The 18,861-nt window shown below is 35.1% G+C and overlaps 2 protein-coding genes across 4 annotated transcripts; one reads left to right on the top strand and one right to left on the bottom strand.

Moving 5' to 3' along the window:
* The first annotated feature begins 79 nt into the window (after positions 1-79).
* On the top strand, positions 80-17,163 carry Nrg (Neuroglian). 2 transcript variants are annotated; one of them, XM_089868991.1, is made up of 14 exons: positions 80-269; positions 8,120-8,537; positions 8,612-8,923; positions 8,987-9,092; positions 9,167-9,354; positions 9,420-9,551; positions 9,620-9,915; positions 9,977-10,747; positions 10,808-11,045; positions 11,107-11,412; positions 11,480-11,791; positions 11,857-12,147; positions 12,407-12,620; positions 12,695-17,163. In XM_089868991.1, exons 2-14 carry the CDS (start codon positions 8,123-8,125, stop codon positions 12,903-12,905), a joined length of 3,792 nt encoding a protein of 1,263 aa, XP_089725117.1. In that variant the 5' UTR covers positions 80-269; positions 8,120-8,122; the 3' UTR covers positions 12,906-17,163. The 2 variants fall into 2 exon arrangements, with proteins under 2 accessions (XP_089725117.1, XP_089725118.1); XM_089868992.1 differs by lacking the exon at positions 80-269 and adding an exon at positions 277-440.
* Positions 16,702-18,787, bottom strand: LOC149691647 (EEF1A lysine methyltransferase 2). Of its 2 annotated transcripts, none has more exons than XM_089868997.1 (7): positions 18,415-18,787; positions 18,203-18,268; positions 18,028-18,145; positions 17,855-17,959; positions 17,697-17,784; positions 17,463-17,618; positions 16,702-17,377 (listed from the first exon to the last, which is right to left on the bottom strand). In XM_089868997.1, exons 1-7 carry the CDS (start codon positions 18,453-18,455, stop codon positions 17,271-17,273), a joined length of 681 nt encoding a protein of 226 aa, XP_089725123.1. In that variant the 5' UTR covers positions 18,456-18,787; the 3' UTR covers positions 16,702-17,270. The 2 variants fall into 2 exon arrangements, with proteins under 2 accessions (XP_089725123.1, XP_089725124.1); XM_089868998.1 differs by having other exon boundaries at positions 18,222-18,268.
* Positions 18,788-18,861: the final 74 nt, after the last annotated feature.

Here is an 18,861-nt window from a genome sequence, read left to right as displayed (position 1 = left end):
TATCAAATATTCTGACGTCAATTGGGATGCTTCCTGACTCGGTCTTCTATTGATTCTGTTCGCGGCGGCAAAGAGAGCGGCAGGCAGACAGCAGGGTTGGTCTAATCTCAACCGTCGCGCGGTGCATTGTTGTGCTCGGTTTGTGTTCATAATATCTCGCCGAATGGACGCGTAATAACAAAATAATACGTCTTTAAAACGCTGAAAGTTGGTCCGGGTAATAAACCCATTGGATTTTAAAGGAGAGACTACTCAATTGTGAATTTGGTGTGAGTATAAACATTGTTTGTCGTTGCTAAGCCTCGGCTTAAATAGCCGCGCCTTCATCGAAAATTTTGGGGGGCTTTGATCTGAAGCCCGCCGCTGGCTCGAAACTATCCACGATCGTTAGGCCTAATAATCAAAACTTGGGTGTGACAAAAAAAAAGGCCTAAAAGCGTGTAAGTACCTTTTTGACGTTTTTCTAAGCGGTTTTTAATCAAGTTTGAAATATAATAAGGGTCGATGGGTCTCACGCTATCGAATAATGCTTTTAACTCGGCCTGTTTTACGCGGTAATTACGTTTTTAAACGCGAAACTTGAGTCGCTTGGTACCGATTTGACCCCTTTACGAAGCCAAGGCTTAATAGCTAACCGCCTAAAATGATAATCCCAGCTCGGAAGGAAAAGAGGGGGGAATCCGTTATCGACCACAACCTATTTTTAAACGATATTTAAAACCGTTATTTTTTAATTATAAACAGAGAATAATGAGCCCGTTAATTCCAATTAAAATGCAAATATCGGTTCTTAATTTTAAGCTTGCAATGTTGCTAAAAGTTGATTTAAATATTGGAAAATGTGTCAACTACTAGTTTAGGGGTCTTAAGTTCACCTGGAGTGAAATGTATCATGTACCCCCCAAAGTGAAGCCCTAGAATGTCTAAATATCGCCGAGACATTGTCTATGTTTGAAAATTAAGGATTGTTTATGCATTTGAATATTTGACCTAACAGCAGGGTTCATACAAAACCTGGAAATCCTGCAAATGTCAGGAAAATAAATTGCTGTATAAAAAATCGGGAAAAACTCAGGGAAATCACGCTCGTAGTTATTATAAAAACACTAGTTGGCCTTCCACATGGAATTGTCAGGGAACCTGTAAATATCAGAGACATCGTTTTTCCAAAAGTTGTATGAACCCTGTTTCTATGTACATCTTTATCAAAGCTTGCAATAAGAGTTTTCGACGTTTGAAGGGATATATATTAAATAGTAGGCCAGAGATATACCTTTAATATAATATTAGTTTAAGACTTAGCTCAGCTGTCATCAAAGTGCCCTCTTTATTATTAGTTTACATTGGGTTTGCTCCAACTTGGTCAACTTTGACGCCTTTCTCAGAGAAAGTGCAACACCATTAAATTCTGTTTTATTTCCATCGTGAAAACGCAGTTACGTCATCCATGACGCCCTTAAATTTGGGTTATAGTTAATTTTAAAAGTTATGTCATTCGAAAAAAGAAAAATAAAAAATAGAAATGCCAACTGGTTCAACATTCTGAAGACATACTCTGTCTCCTAAACGAACCGAACAAAGTTGCAAACCCAGTTTTTGTAAAGATTTTTCTTTCCAAACCAATGAAGATAATGTAAACATTCTTTCACTCTCTCTCTAAACTCTTAAAAACCAGTAAAAGACAACGAGTGTATTCTTCAATACCCACGCAATAACCTTTGGAAGAAGAAGAAGCCCTTAAGGCGAACCTCGTTTTGTGCCAATTTAAAAGATTAGTAATTAGAATAACATATCCTTCCCACAAAGATAATAGAATTGCAGCCTGGGCCAATCGCGAAAAAAACAACTTCATATAATACTAAATATGAATCACCGATTATTTAAATTACTCAACTAAATTTCCGGGTAAACTGGAAGTAATTTAAATTAATTTAATTTCCCTTAATTAATTCCGGCTCTCTTATCATCTGATTAAATATATATTTTTTTTTTGCAAAGTTAGAAGGGGTATTATTTCAACTAGAATTAAATAGAGAAATTGAGCTCTTTTAAAGGGTGCATCTGATTATAATACTAAACCGCAGCCGCCTACGCTCAACCAAAATTTGTTCACGGTATCAAATCGCGTCAAGATAATGGAATTGACTAGGAAATTTGAACTCAACCGCGATTTGTTTTAACGGAGCGAGCGGTTCCTTTTAAACCGTCTTATCTTGTTTTAAGATATCGTAGGGTGTTAAAAGAAAGTGTTAACGCCCATAATTCGAAGTAAAGTTAGTTTCCACTTTGACAATCGTTAAAATGTCACATAGACATGCAAACCAAAGTTATGATATTTTTTTAACGATACCCCGTTTCATCATAAGTTGATAAGATATGTTCACCATAAGTTTGTCAATGGTTACAAACTGGAACTTGTCATGAGGTGATTGAAGTAGGCCATAGATTCGAGGTAAAGCGACGCCTGGTGAGCTAGGCGCTGTCAAAGGCTTAGTACAGACTAAATAGGCTTTAGATGGACTGCAAAATTAACCGAGTGTAGTCAATTCTCGCGTCGTTCTTAAACTAGCTCTCAGAAAGCCTCTAGCATTAGTGTCATAAAAGTCGACATGCGACTTAGCCTCTCTAATATTTTGTAACCAATAACATAGGAGAACTGAATAAACAATTATTATTATTATTATTATTATACTTATGCAACATATCTCATAAACTTATGGTTTAATTTACATCAATTTATGAATGTCTAGCTATTAACTAAATTGCCGAGGCGTATTTTTCTTGAATTTTTTTTTTCTTCCAATCTGCCAAACTTCAACACTTGTTTATATCCTTTCAATCGTAATAATACGTTTTGGTGGTAACCCCCCTCCCTCCCATCCCCTTGTAATGTCAAGTCCAATTTAGGACCCCCTCATTTTTCTTTACTCCATAATAACCCGCATATTCGTTTAAATGACCTGCCAGAGAGAAACTAAATCAATTTTTTCGGAACCCTCTTAAAAGTGTATAGAACCCTCGAATCGTATAGAATAGTGTGTGGACAAGTGTTGCCTAGTCATTTGTAACTCGTGCGATTCAAATTCTATGTACAAAAAATACTGAAAAAGCTTGTTGAACTCTGTTCTATTTAGTAATTATCATTCAGTTTCAAACCAGATGCTATAATAACAAATTACTGGCAACACTGTTAAAGCGCATGCGCGGTTAAAGTTAAGAAATGGGGGGGGGGGAGTAAATTTCTCTAGCCCCTTTTAGTGCACGCTTATCTGAAGAGTATACAATACTGACTGTGAATACATCCTGTTGTTGAATAATAGACTTTTTAATTTAATTTAATTTTGCCAACCTAGCCGGTCGATTATTTTCTTTGAGAGGGAAGTGTTTAGGAATGGCTATTCTATAGAACCATAAGTTCATAAGATTTGTTCCTTCATAAGTTTGTCACTGGTTACAAACTACTGGAGCTTGTCATGAAGTGACCCTACGTAGGTCATAGATTCGAGGTAAAGCGATGCCTGGTTTAGGCGCTGTCAAAAGCTTAATACAGACAAGAAGCGATATCTAGTTAACTAGGGAGAAGGTATAAGATGCCGAGGTATTCGCGCGCCATAGTCCCAGTCCCCCTTTTAATAAAATACAAGGGGGGACGTAAAAGGAGGCCGGGCTATTTCGCCTCTCCTCAGTCGGAAAATATGACTGTAATTTTCGTCATTCGCGTCGCGCTGTCGTGAGTTTTCAAGAACCAACGAGATTCCGGTTGTAATTTAGAGGTGGGATTAACTCCGGACCTACTTTTGGACTGGATTGGACTGGAGATAAAGCTGGAAATATGGCAAATTTATACCTTCTCCCTAGTAAACTAGATATCGCTTCTTGGTACAGACTAAATAGGAAGATGGAAGTGTTGCTGAACTAACCGAGTCTGCAAAGTGTCTCTTGTCGTTTTCGAACTAGCTCTTAGTAAATCTCTAGAATTACGAAGTCTAATTAGTGTCATACTTATGGGAACATATCTTATAAACTTATGATAGAACCTAGAACTGAGGATCAACAATTTTAAAAAGAAAAAGAAAAAAATGAACAAAAGTTGGACCCCCTTTCCTCATTTTCAACTTTCATCGATAATTTTCGGGCGTTGCTTGTTCTCTCTCCCTCACTGTTTCTCACTCTTTTTCGGCTTTTTCGTTTACGGTGATTAATTTAGGCGCTTGCCTAAGTTGGCAGTCTATCCGATAATCGAAAATAAGATGTTTTGACCCCTTTAGGTTCGGTGACCTTTTAGGTTACGGAGGTCTGATTTTTTTTATTTTTTTTTTCGCGAGTATTCGCTATAATAAAAAGCAAAACTGAAATGACTTTGAACAACGAGCTTTGATTTATGGTGGCAGTATTTTTTCTCTCTCTATTCTTTTGGTCCTTTTTTATATTATTTATGATCTTCTTATCAAAATAGTCGTAAAACGTCCAGATTTGTTTAGTTTACACGTCGTACTGTAATATCTTTTTTTTTTACAACCCTTTGTGCAAGAATTACTAGAAAGATGTAATAAAATTTTAAAAGGAAAATAGTCACTGATAAGGGTAGGAAATCGTGATAAGGTTTTGTTGCTAAAATGCACGACAATTTTGAATTTATATTTTGAACCATATGTTTATAAGATATGTTCCTCCATAAGTTTGTCACTGGTAACTTAGAAACTGGAGCTTGTCATGAAGTGAGTGAGGTAGGTCATAGATTCGAGGTAAAGCGACGCCTGGTTGGTTTTGGCGCTGTCAAAGGCTTAGTAATGCAGACTAAATAGGAACGATGGAAGTCCTGCAAAACTAACCACCGAGTGTAGTACTTAAATTCTCGCTTGTCGTTCTGCTAGAACTAGCTCGAGCTGTAATTCTCTAGCATTACGAAGTATAGGTAGTGTCATACTTATGGAAGGAACATATCTTATAAACTTATGCATGAACCTACAGTACAGAGCCTACTATTGTTGTGACGTCACAACCACCCTCTTATCTCTTACCTCCGTTCTGGCGTCCATATTGGGAGTCGTCAGCTTCAATTGGCAATGCGATTTAGACACCCCCCCCGGCCCTATCACGTGATTTTTCTTCCTTGTGTTAGCTCAGAATAGGGTAATGGCACCTCCCTACCATTTGTGCACAAACCGCGTTTCAGTGTTGCCAGTAATTTGTAAGAGCGCATCTCCTGCGGGTTTGGAACTGAATCGAACAGAATTCTACAAGCTTCTCAGTCTGTTTTATAGATAGCGGTTGAATTGCACGAGTCACAAATGACTGGCAACACTTGTTCGCACACTATCTCTTACCTTTCGTGGTGTAGTTATAGTTAACACCGAGTGCCACTACTCTGTTTGCAAAAATAAAATATTTAAAATGAAGTCATATTAGTTTTATTATTTACAGTCCTTCAAACGTTCATGATTATAAACATCCGTTATGCCAGACTGTTTTTATTTTTGCTAACACGTGGCCTCTAAAATTTATTGTTCATAGTAGATAAAGCTGTCAAAAGCGTAACAGGAAATATAATTTATGTTAACAATGTGTAAAAAAACTAAAACAGCCAGAGGCTGACTTTAATATCCATTCTCGTCAAATTTTGATAATGAAAATTAAACCGTGTCTTTTAATAGGGTATAGGAACAACAGTAATGTTAATTACTTCGGACAATTAAGCATCGTTTTTAATTTTTTCGTTTAAGAATACGTGAGTGTAATAAGTAATTATGACTATGCGCCTATTTGGGTCATTCGGGTATTACGAAAGTCCTTTCTTGTACCGAAAGTAGTAGCAGTTTTTTTTTGTTTCTCTCGCTCATACCCTAAGATGAATTGTTTTATTTACTTATGAATATTGACCATTTAATGGTCGGGTTTGAAAATAATCTGTCGGCGATTTGAAAATTGTATCTTGTCGAATTGAACGAAAATTTCGACAATTTGAAAAATCTCGACGAATTGAAGAAAAATGTTGACAATCTGAAAAGTTGATATTTTGAAAACAATGTTGACAATTTGATTTTTTCAATTTTTACAATTTTATTTTATTTTTATTTTTACAATTTGATTTTTTTATTTTGACAATTTGATTTTTTTTATTTTGACAATTTGTTTTTTTTTTATTTTGACAATATAAATTTCTTTTGTTGACAAATTTGATTTTTTTTTTTTTGACAATTTCAAAAGAAATCTCGACGCACATAAAGTGAAATAACAGATTCTCGCTAAATAATCGATTTTCAGATTATTTGAATTACTTTTTACCAATAATTAAGTTCTTTATCCAATATAACATCAATTTACTTCAAACACTGATCCAATTAATCCTATAATCCTTGGATTTGATCCTATAATATTTTAATTTTTGTTTTATAATTCCTATAATTAATTTTTACAAATGACTGGGAGAACCCAGCCATTACGAACTCGAGCCATGCAATATTCAAACAAAATTTGAATAAATTCCTGTAGTCTATTTTAATTAGATATTTAACAAAAGCGCCTATATAGACATGTATGCGTACATATACGCCGGTATTTATTTTATTGTTTTGCCCTAATTTTACCGGCTTAACAGTCACGCACACAAAGTTCAATGACGTTTTTAGCTTGTATTGGTCTAACTTTAATCAAATAGGTCCTAAAGGAGGAGAAGGAGGATTGGAAGAGTCCGAAACTAATATCGATTTTTTGGGGTGTGGTTCGCTAAGAATTATTGATACGATAGCTCTGCGGTTGTTGGGTGGAAATGAACTGAATTGTCCACCACTTTCTTTTTGACCAATAGAACGACGACGTCTAGACGTCTGTGTACTCTGTGGGGGGGACCTAGTTGTTGAATTTGGGTCTTTTAAGACGTCGAGGGGAGTTGTTAGACGTCCAATGGAGTCTTTATCAATACGCGGAAGTGTTACCTTATCTAATCTCTATCCATCTTTCGCTATCAAGTACGGTTGACTCTGGGAGACACGTGGGGCGTAGTTTAAACCCTAGTTGTGGTCAGTTTTACCCGAGATTGGTTGCGAAGGCTTACTTCGAGCCTTTTGGATAGTGGGTGGGTTGGGTTTATAAAGGCTTGGGAAGGGAATAAATCTTGTTGTGGCAGATTATTGACAGAGTTTTTAGGGTAAGAAAAAGTTTGGTCGGTTGACTTTAGTAATTCAGAAGGGTTCCTACAATACCTGGTAGACCGAGAGAACCTGGATATGTCAGGAAAATAAATTTTTGGTTCAAAATTCGGGAAAACTCAGGGAAATTTATAATATTTAGTAAAATTCAGGGAAATTTGTGACACTTGAGTAAGTTTGCCCTGAAGGGTTTGGTTGCTCCAACTAAAAATAAATACCGTAGTTATTACTCCAAAAAGCCCATTCCTCCAGTTACTAGGTGGCCTCGCACCTGGGAAAATTCCTGAAATTTCAGGGAAATCGATTTTGCAAAAGTTGTACGAACCATGTTCGGATCGAAATCTTCCTTGGTCATACTTGGAAGGAACTCCGTTTCTACTGGAAGCGTACATGGGGTTACCGTGAAATTTCAGATCATTCTTAGATTGTTGAATTAGCTACGCTTTGCCCCACTACAAAGCAACTAAAAACTTTTCCCAACAAGACACACCAGTAGTATAAGAAGAATTTGTAACGTTATTATCAATAGTTTATTTTCGGTTCTATGACAGTGTATATTTTGAGGCCATACTGCTGATTTGCCAAAAAAAAAAGTTTGAGTTTCCTAAACTAGATCAAAACTAACTCGAATCTTTCCCAATTCTTCGAGTACTTTCATTTATCTTTATTTTATTTCTTTATGCCTTTTTTGTACAAAAAAAAAAGAAATATTATTTCCCTTAAGCGTACCAAACATCCCGGCCTAGACTCGTGATTTTTATCTCATTTAGCCGCGTTGATTTTACTAGGGAAAAAATTAATACCACGTGATTAGAAAACAGGAACAGTTAATAAAAAATCAACAAAATGAATCTGGAACCCCAAGAAAGTCATATGATTCTTATAGGGGAAACTGTCGCTATAGAAGCTTTTGCGCTTGTTGAGGTTGTTGTCGTCGTATCCTGAAATTGTCGTCATTGAATGAATTGCAGGCAATGCGTCATCACGGGTTGATGAATGTATGTCCTTTGGGCGTGGTGCTGGCAGCCACCCTGATGGCCATGGTTACCGTAGCGGACGAACCCGACCGAAAAGTTCCTTTCCCCCCCTCGATGGTCAATCAACCTCCTCACGAGCAACTGTACCAAGTCTCGCAGACGCAGGACGAACCTGACAAACCTTTCAGGCTCGAATGCGAAGCCGAGGGCAACCCTGAACCCACTTACCGGTGGATTAAGAATGGCCTGGAATTTGATTACGTCGCGTATGACAAGAGAATCAGTCAACAACCCAGAAGAGGAACGTTGATCTTTACTAAACCCGATGATGTCGATGAAGGGTTGTATCAATGTTTCGCTGAGAACGCCCATGGAGTGGCCGTTTCGAACTCAGTCTTCCTTCGGAAATCTGGTACGAAGCCCCTTCTTCAGTGGCGCGGGTCATTTGAACCGCACGAGGAATTTAAAGGCTTGGGATTCTTTCAGAACTAAATTCCTTTCCCGATGAGAAATCTAAAGAGATTTACGTATCTGAAGGAGAACCTTTGACTCTACAATGTAACCCCCCTTCCGGTTATCCCCGTCCTACTATATTTTGGATTATCCAATCCCTAACTGGAGCGCTTAGAAGCTTAAATAGCTCCAGGATCACGGTCGATCCTGAAGGGAATCTTCACTTTTCCAACGTGAGCCGTGAAGACGCCCTTGATGACGCCACTTACGCTTGTAGTGCTACTTCGTATTTTAGAAACGAGTATAAATTAGGAAACAAAATAGCCTTAAAAGTAGAGCCTAAAGGTAAGGTGGTCGCGTCACCTCACCTAAAGGTCAATATTTGAACCATTCCTCGACTTCTTTTAGGGTCGGGTGAATCTCGACACCCTCCGACCAAACAGTACACTTCTCCCCCCAATATTGTTGCTTTGAGAGGCCAGAGATTACAACTTAGTTGTATCTATGGTGGAACGTAAGATTATTTCGTAATTAATTAGTCAAGAAGGATAGGCAATTAAAAGTTATTATTATTTCACCCCTGTAAAGTCCTTTACCCGATATCGTGTGGAAGAAGAGAAACAGCAATTTGTTCAGCAATCGGTTTAATTACATCAACTACGGGAAGACATTGGAAGTTAGGAAAGTAGATTTTCAGGATGAAGGTACTTACGAATGTACCGCCGCAAATGGAGAGGGTGTTCCTCAATCCCACGCTATGACTGTCACTGTTCAATGTACGAATTGTAATCCGTGTCCCACGGGAACTTTGTTTTAAGAATGTCCTCTTATCCTCGTTTAGCCGCTCCTTATTGGGTAACAGCCCCTAACAATACAAACGCGGCCGAAGATGAAACTGTTACTTTTGAATGTTCGGCTGAAGGTGTACCCGAACCTAAGCTACAATGGTTTGTCAATGGAGTTATGTTAGATAGTAAGTTGTCGGTAGAGACGTTGGTTACAAAAATACGGTGGTTTTCAATTCTGAAATAACCTTAACAGAGGCTCCCGGTAACAAACGAAGAAAGGTAGAAGGAAATATGTTGGTTATCAATGACCTAGTCAAAACAGACACGGCTGTTTATCAATGTAACGCCTCAAACGTCCACGGTTACGCCTATAGAGATTTCTACCTTAATGTCTTGGCGCTACCACCTACTATAACCGAAAGACCCGAACCAGTAACTCGGGCTGTTGTTACGTCGGACGTACTATTAAGGTGTAGGGTCTTTGGCGCGCCAAAACCAATTGTAAAATGGTTGAAAGAGAGTAAGGAACTTACTGGTGGACGCTACAAGGTAGGTTTAAGGTTTGAAATACGGTTAAAACTTGATGGCAAGAAATATTTTTTGTCCGCAGATTAAAGACAATGGCGATCTAGAGATTAAGAACGTCTTAGTGACGGATCAAGGCGATTATACTTGTTACGCTAGCAATAAATTCAAAGACGTGGAGGCTAGTGGGAAATTAGAAGTGAAAGGAAAGACTAGTATTAGAAAACCCCCGGAAAATTTCGAAGTAGCGGCTGATAAATCGGCCACATTTCGTTGTAACGCGGAATACGACCCTAGTTTGGATATAACTATCCAATGGCTCTTCAACGGGCAACCCATAGATTTTGACCAAGATCCTCGTATGGTTCAATCCGCCGATAATTCCCTGACAATTACCAAAACCATAGAACTCGACTCGGGAGAGTATACTTGCGTGGCCAAAACCGAGTTAGATCAAGATTCGGCCAGCGCCACCCTTACTGTTCAAGATAAACCTAACCCACCTCGAGTGGTGAGTGTCTCTTGCGACCGCTTCAACGCCTTGGTCGAGTGGCAACCCACTGGAGATAGGAGGGCCCCTATCCTTAGTTACACCATACAGTTGAACACTAGTTTCACCCCTGACACTTGGGAAGACGCCTTCGTTAACATCCCAGCCCCTGATACTAAGTTTACCGTCTCCATGTCCCCTTGGGCCAATTACACCTTTAGAGTTATCGCCAGAAATAAAATAGGACCCAGTTTACCCAGTGATCCTTCCGACCGTTGTACGACGCCCGAAGATGTACCTCATAAAAATCCCGAGAAGGTTTTAGGACGCGGAAGTAGACCGGATAATCTAGTGATATCATGGACTGTAAGTCAGTCATTGTACTTGTAGTTTCTGGGTGATTTAATTGGAATATTTCTTCAAAAGTCAATGCCACCAATCGAACAAAACGCACCCGGTTTCTTCTACAAAGTTTTCTGGAAGAGAAATGATATGGAAAACTCGCAATTTCAAACTAGAACCATCTCGGATTGGCAAAAGAACGAATATGTTGTCGATAACCAAGAGACTTTTAAGCCTTATAGAATTAAAGTTGAGGCTCATAATCGTAAAGGACAGGCTCATACGGCGGCCACAGAAGTTATTGGCTATTCCGGGGAAGATGGTAGGATATCTTCTTTTAGAACCTTAAATTAGTTTAAACTCTTCGGTTCTTTTTCTCGTAGTACCGGAAGTTTCTCCTAAAAACTTTGAGCTCGTTGAGCCAAAGGGAGCGAAATCCGCAATCTTCAAATGGGACGCAGTCCCCCCCGAATCTATTAGAGGACACTTTAAGGGGTACAAGATTCAAACTTGGACCCCCGAAGAAACTGAGAAACAATTGCGCGAACAGGTCGTCCCTCCTAATGTCACCAAGGCTTTGGTGACCATTTTTAAACCGTTTAGCATGAACCAAGTTCGGGTTTTAGCCTTTAACGAAATGTATAATGGCCCGCCTTCTGACACCATTGAATTGAAAACGCCCGAAGGAAGTAAGTTTGTCCCGATCTCTCGACGCCGACCGACCATAGATTCAAATGGTGACCCTCGCCTATTTAGCTCCCGGTGCGGTACCCAATTTTGATGCCATTCCTATGGGTTCGAGCGCCTTCTATTTGGTGTGGAAGAAACCCATAGAACCGAATGGAATATTGACTGGATATCGTATCTTCTACCAAGAGGTCGTCGGGACTGAAGTTGGCACTTTATTAGAACGCCAACCTCAAATTGATAACCCCATCGAAACCAGAGCCAAATTGGCTGGACTAAAACCCGATACTAAATATAGACTGACCATTAGGGCCACGACCCAAGCTGGTTTAGGAGATGAACTCTTTATCGAAGCCAAGACAAACATCTTGTCAGAAAGACGTAAGGAATGAAGAAACTCTCTTTCAGTCCATAAGCGTTCTCTTCAACCTTATCTTACGTAACAGCTCCGGATGAGCCAAATTTTATTTGGTCTCACTTAACAAATACTGACGGTAAGGCTGGTGTCCGTGTCACGTGGGTCCCCGCGGTCGAGGGTCATACGGGAAGCCATTTTTACGTTCAGTATAAAAAGAAAGGCGCGACGGAATGGACCAGTACTCCCGAGGAAAAGAATCAAGACACGGTTGATATCTTAGACCTCGAATTAGGGACAGTCTACGAAACTAGGGTCTTGGCTGTCGATGGGGAACATCAAACTCCCAGCAAGATTGAAGAAATTGAAACTGGAGGACACGGTCAGTAATTCCTTTGAATTATTTCATTGTTGCGTGATCTTATTGTTTACACAAATAAAATTGAAATTCATCAACAACAACAATAGCACATTTATTGCAATCTTTTTTTATACCTTTGCACTTTACCAGACACTGTCCTTTCAACTTCACGCCTTGTCTCGTAACTTCCCGCGCACCTAACTAACCCTCTGACCCCTTTCATCTTTACGCTATCTTTGTTTCTTTTTTTTAACGTTTTTAGTCTATTTGGGTCTTCCAGCCGTTAAAGCCCCCGAATCTACGGACAATGTTGCCACTGCCGCGTGGTTCGTTGGTATGATGTGCGCGTTGGCCCTCCTCTTGTTGTTACTCATTATCGTTTGCCTCATCAAACGTAATCGGGGCGGGAAATACTCGGTACACGAAAAGGAAGCGGCCCAAGGAAGAGATTTAGACTACCCCGAAGATGGAGGTTTCAACGAATATAACAAACCGTAAGAGCTAGACCCCTTGATAGACATGGGCTGGGTGGTTTTGGGAACTAAGGAATTAAAAACTTTTATCACAGTGGTGAAACCCAGTTACCTCGAGGCAGCCGAACCTCTTTGAACAGCAGTCTTAAAGGACACGAAAGCGAGACTGACAGCATGGCGGACTACGCGGAAGGGGAAACGGGGAAATTTGGGGAGGATGGATCCTTCATTGGTCAATACGGAGGCAAGAAGAAGTCAAAGGAGGATGAAGCGACTTCACCTTCCGCCATGGCGACCTTTGTTTAGTCGAGCTTGGTTCTTTTTCTTCTTCTTTAAGTTGGTTTTTCACGCCATTTTAATTTGAACACTAGGGCGTATATATAAGTCAGTCGCTCTCTAAATTCAATAGACGATCGACGAACACAATTTTTCCGAGGAATGGTAAAAAGTTTTTGAACAAACTTAAAAACAGTTATATTGGATTAAACATTTATGGTAAAAAAAAAAGAAAACATAAAAACAAGCGATGGTAATGCCTTAATATGAAATTTATGGTATTAGATTATGAGTTAGGTAGGCCTAAACACTAAACAGTAATCATCGATTCCTACCAATCCCGAACATTTTTTTTTTTTGGGATTTACATTGAATCTCTTAAAATTATTTTATAGTTTATATATTTTTTACTATATGCATTTAAGAAAGAAAGAAAAAAAAATGCATTGCAAATTACGTGTACTCTATTACTACTTTATCTCATTTATATTTAGTTTCTTCCATTAATTTAATTAATTTTGGAACATTTGCTATCGCGTAATTAATTAAACTAATCAACGTGTTAAACATTCCAATAACAAACACTTTAATATTAATATTAATATTAATCTCGCAGCTGTTTTTATAAAAAAAAAAAAAAAAAAAAAACCCGTACTTTCGTGATCGTGAATAGAAAAACAAATTAATATAAATATTATATTAATGCTTTAGTGTTGCAAATGTTCCAAAATTAGAACGAATATAAGTTAATTAGTATTTAATTTAATTAATGTCTTTTTGGTTTTTTTTTTTTTTAATTAATATAAAGCTATGACTAACAGGCTCTCCTAAAGGTATTTAAAAACAAAAAAAAAATAGGCTGTGATGCAATTTCAACAAACCAAACCGGAGGTAAATTTTTTAAACATTACCTAACTTACTTTTCTCTCTCTCGCTCTCTCTCTCTATCGTTACACATCTTTATTTCGTCATAGTTAACTTTATAAACCATAAATTAAAAATTCTTTCCTTCTGGCATAATTTTTCTCTTCTTTATATTTGACGGTTTAATTTAAAATTAATTTATATCGCGTTTTGATTAAAGGATTAAAATTATTATTAAGAAATAAATGCAGTTTTAAAAAAGGACAAAAAGGAATACATGTAAAAAGCCCTTAAAATATGTATTTTTTAAATATAACGTCAGAAGGATTATTTCCGGTTATCGGATCTCAAAAAGAAGAATATTAATAATATTAATAAGAATTAGCTTGTAATTAATTAATTGGAAGTTAATTAGTTAGTTAATGAAGGAAATCGATCGAGAAATTTATTTTTTGACGCAGAAAAATTTGCATATTTCACGACGCAGTTTTTTTTTTTTTTTAGTTTATTTTTATTTTCCCCTTTTTTTTATGGCCAGAAGAAATATGGTCAATTTCCTTAAATAATTAACCAAGTAGTAAGTAACTTAACACATTGTTAGTTAAATGAATCTCGTTTTAATAAAAAAAATAAATTAAATCGCGATTTGAATCTCACGCAAATATAAAACAAAAATTTGAAATAAAATCTCAGCTGCTGCGCAAACTAAAATTCGTGACGTCATGATGACGAAACTATATTAACGCTGTTGTAAATATATACATTGATTGTAACTTCACATGACAAAGATATTTTACACCTCAATCTAAAAAAAAACAAAATATTTCCCTTTTTCCGAAAATCCCAAAAACTGCTCATTTTTTATTCTTAATTAATTAATTAAATAGGTTAAAACTAATTATTCCCTTAACGTAAAGTTAATATTCCATAAAAAAAAAACAATATAGAGAAGATAATCATCATTAATTAATTCCGGTTAAATTAATTAAATTTATAATTTAATTAATATTTTACGACTGAATCTCGATCTTTTCATATTTAATCTCATTTTTTATTTAGTTATGACGTGTTCGTGTATTTTTCGACGCCCCTTTAGGAAACCCTAAAAAAAATTCAGTAATCATTGAAAAGCACAAGATTATAAATTAAATAATTAATAACCAACGTGTAAATGTATTAATTGGCGCTTAATCGCAATTGAAAAACAAAAAAAAATTAATATTTTTAATTTATACATAAATATATATATATAGATTTTTGAGGTTTAAAAAAACAAGAGATAAAAAAAATGTCCTGCCACTTTTTTACATCAAATAAACAAACAAACAAACAACATAATTAAGCTTATAAAAGAATAACATAAAGGTGATGGTTTTTCTAATATTTTATGTTAATTTTTTGTCTACGAGAATTTTTTATAGAAGTGTTTTTTAATCTTTATTCTTGACTCGAAAAAAAATGTATGCTGTGTTTTTTGACGTTGAATTGTTTTTGTTTTTTCTCTCATTCATTTTTTTTTTTTATTTTTCTTTTCACAAACTATGGCAGTCTATTGTTTTTAATTATCATTTTAAAAATATCATTTAAAGTTTTACTTCATCATCGTCATTAGAACTGTGTTAATTAATTTGTTTTTACAATTAAAAAAAAAATTAAAACAACCTTGCAATCACGTAATTGTATAGAAAGAAAAATACAACGTTTTGTTTTTTAATTATTTTTTAATCTAAAGGATTGATTAAAAAACAAACGAAGTTTAACGTAAAATTGATATTGAAACGTCTCTAGAAAAACAAGTAATTAAAAAAAACACCACAGGTCATGTTTACATGTAATATATGAAGGACCAAAACAATTAATTATAGAATAGATTAAAATGAAAAAAATATGCATTTTTTTTTTTTCAAAATGACGGAAGAAAAAAAACCCTAAAACCCAAAACCGAAAATTTAAAACTAATTTTAATTCTATTTCTACGCAACAGATCTTCAGAATCAGAAGCCTATAACTCCAAGTTATACACGTATAATAATACAAAATGGAAGGGAGTTAATTTAATTAAATTAACTTCAAATTATAGCCTTCTTTAGAAACAATATATTAAATACAACAATAATAACGACAACAACCGAATTTGGTCTTTTAAATATTTTACTATATTAAATAAAATAGCGAGAGAAAAAGTCCTGAATTTTAGGGATGAAATTTTAAATGAATATTAATTAAAATTCGCAGATTTTAAAATAAATGAAGAAATAAATAAAAGATGTAGTAATAAACCAAACCAAACCAAACGAAACCAATGGGGATAATAGTTACTGTGGATTTTTATTAATTGTTGTTACGTATAGTTGTAACACGTTTTTTCCCAAGTTACTCTTAATTCCCACGTAGATCATAGTAAAATATTTAACAGAACAAATTTTTGGAATAACAATGAATTAACGGATCCATTTATACTACGGTAATAAATAAATCGAAATGAATCATGCATTCATTTCCCGATAGGAGGAAACAAAACTGCGACAAGTAAATGCTTAATTACATACATAATTCAGGTATTAAAATAAAAATAATAGACCATGCCTCCGAATTTCGAACAATTAATACTTATATAGTCACGCCCATTTTTATATAATTATTATTTTTTTTTTTTTTTGTTCTTAAGTTTTTAAAAATCAACGCATAATCAGTATCACACCTACGATAGTGTAAGGTACGTTCTTTGCATCATAAAAAGTATAAAAGTGTAAACAAAGTAAAAAAGAAAATAAAAACAAACTGTGTTACCGTCATTTTAATTAAAAAAACAACAACAACAAAATAAAATACAAAAAAAAAACAAAACGTATAATTAATTATATATAAGATATAAATATATATAGTAAGAAAATAATGTACAATGATTGTAAAACGCCTATAATTTTTTTGCGGGAAATTTATGGAAAAAAAAAAAAAAAAAAAAAAAAACATTTGAAACGTGTTTGTAAAGCACATGAACTTATTAAAAAACAAAAAACAGGATCGTAAATTACTAGGTATTCTAGCTAGCAATTAATTAAGCAATGTTTAAAGTTAATTTTTTTGGCTATTTAGTTTGACACGTTTTACAGGGGCTTAAACGTAACGTAAGGAAAATATTTTATAGGCACTTTATAAGATATTTCAAAAGATATTTTCTGATTAGAGGGCTATTTGCTAACATTGTAAGGTAAAAAACAATTTTAGTTTGTTAATTTAAAAGCTTATTTTCAATTTCACACGCAACCATGTATAAAATTTCTCAAAAAAAGCAGCAAAATTTATTAGTAATTATCACGATATGATAAAAAAAAATTATATGATACAAGTTTAATTGTGATGATACAAAAAAAAATTAAGTAAGAACCATCTTGAATAAATATTGATGAAAAACCAATTGAAATGAGGTATCAAAGACATGATTTTAAGTTTTAAAAATATGTAAAAAATTTTATTTTCAAATTTGATACGCAAAGTTTTTAAAAACCATTTTTTTTTTTTTTTTTTTTTTTACGTATTTTTAGGAATTTTTTTGAATACAATCAAAGTTAATGTGGTTCCAGTTTTGCCTCCAAATTGAATTTGAGGGAAAATAACTTCATCCAAAAATTCAAATCCTGGAATTGGATAAATATTAATTAATTTACGTTAAAAGGTGGATGGATTGGATATCTTTTTAATACTCAAAATTTTTAACAATACCATTTTTAAATTGAACTAATAATTCTTCTTTAACTAGATTACAAGAGCAAATAATGAAGAGTCCATTATTTTCTAATAAACAATGAACATTCTCCGCGTATTTCAATCGTTTGTTTGCAGTATCTTCTTGGCTTAACAAGATAGCGTCAAATGTTCCTACGTATGTATGTAAATTTACTTTCTATAGTATTTTTTTTTTTTTAATCAGATTTCCGGGAGTATTTATTTTTATACCTTTATCTAAAATAACTTTGTACTTTTCTATCAAACATCCCCTAGTTTCATCTGATATTAAGTTCAAATCTCTTAGGATATCATTAACCTTAAAATAATCAGGACAATCAGATTAAATCGTTTTAAAGAGCACGTAGTAATTAATGACTAGGTGCAACCTCAAAATATATCTCAATTCCGTCTTTTTGGGCAATTGCTTTCGCTAAATCAATTGCAGATTTGACATAGTCTAATCCCTTAAGATTTCTGTATCCATTATTATACTGTAATTTGTTTTAATTATTATTTAAAATTAAATTCACATTAAAGGGGGGGGGGGAGGCAGAGTTACTAATTCTTTTAGTAGAATTCCATTTCCACAGCCAATTTCTAGAATGGCATCATTTGAATCAACTAAATTTGAGTTTTTAATCCAATTGGTGACGCTTTTGACACTTTTCATGCCAAACCTATGATTTAATCTCAATTAAGAATCAAATTAACTTATCGTGGTAATTAAAGTTTACCATACAAAACCAATGCTACCATTTTCTTGAAAGTCTTGTAGTTCTTCTTCGTAGGTTTTTGCCCAACTTATATAATTAAATTAAATAAAAACCATTATTGATTAGATTCAAATACAACACGCGTGACATACCAAAAGTATATAGAAATATATAAAAAAAACATCTATACACTTTTGATTATGTGTTCATAACTCGAGTCATAACAAACTTACTACTCTTCAGTGCCTAATTCTGAAGCATTTAAATCAGCCATTTGATATCTGTTTGTAATAGGCTTTTACAATAATAATAATAATAATAATAATAGCAACAAATAACTTTATTATAAACACGTTTGTTTGTTTACACTTCAAAGAAACCGAAGTAAGTAACAGCGTGATCAAAGGCACCGTTCGATTTTTTTTTTTTGTTTGTTTGTTTGTTGGGTTCCTATATGGATCCTAGGCAAGGATACGATTAATCAGGGTTCATAATAATCAGATTAATCAGGAGTAGGTGATGGAAGGGGTGTTGGTGTCCCTATCTCGGCGAACTTAAAACTTTGTCGCCCAAAAACTTGGCTTACAGGGGTGGACTACACTCCCCCGACTACTTTGATTTTTGCTAACCTCGTGGCGTAGGGGTCTCCAAAGGATTGCGCCATTTTTTGTCCTTCATTT

Source organism: Phalangium opilio, unplaced genomic scaffold, assembly GCF_054372755.1.
Source record: "Phalangium opilio isolate 3A_F unplaced genomic scaffold, DU_Popi_V2 ptg000025l_1, whole genome shotgun sequence".
NCBI classification, from domain to species: Eukaryota; Metazoa; Arthropoda; class Arachnida; order Opiliones; family Phalangiidae; genus Phalangium; species Phalangium opilio.
Note: the sequence above shows the minus strand (reverse complement) of the source record. Positions and strands in the feature narration are given on the sequence as shown.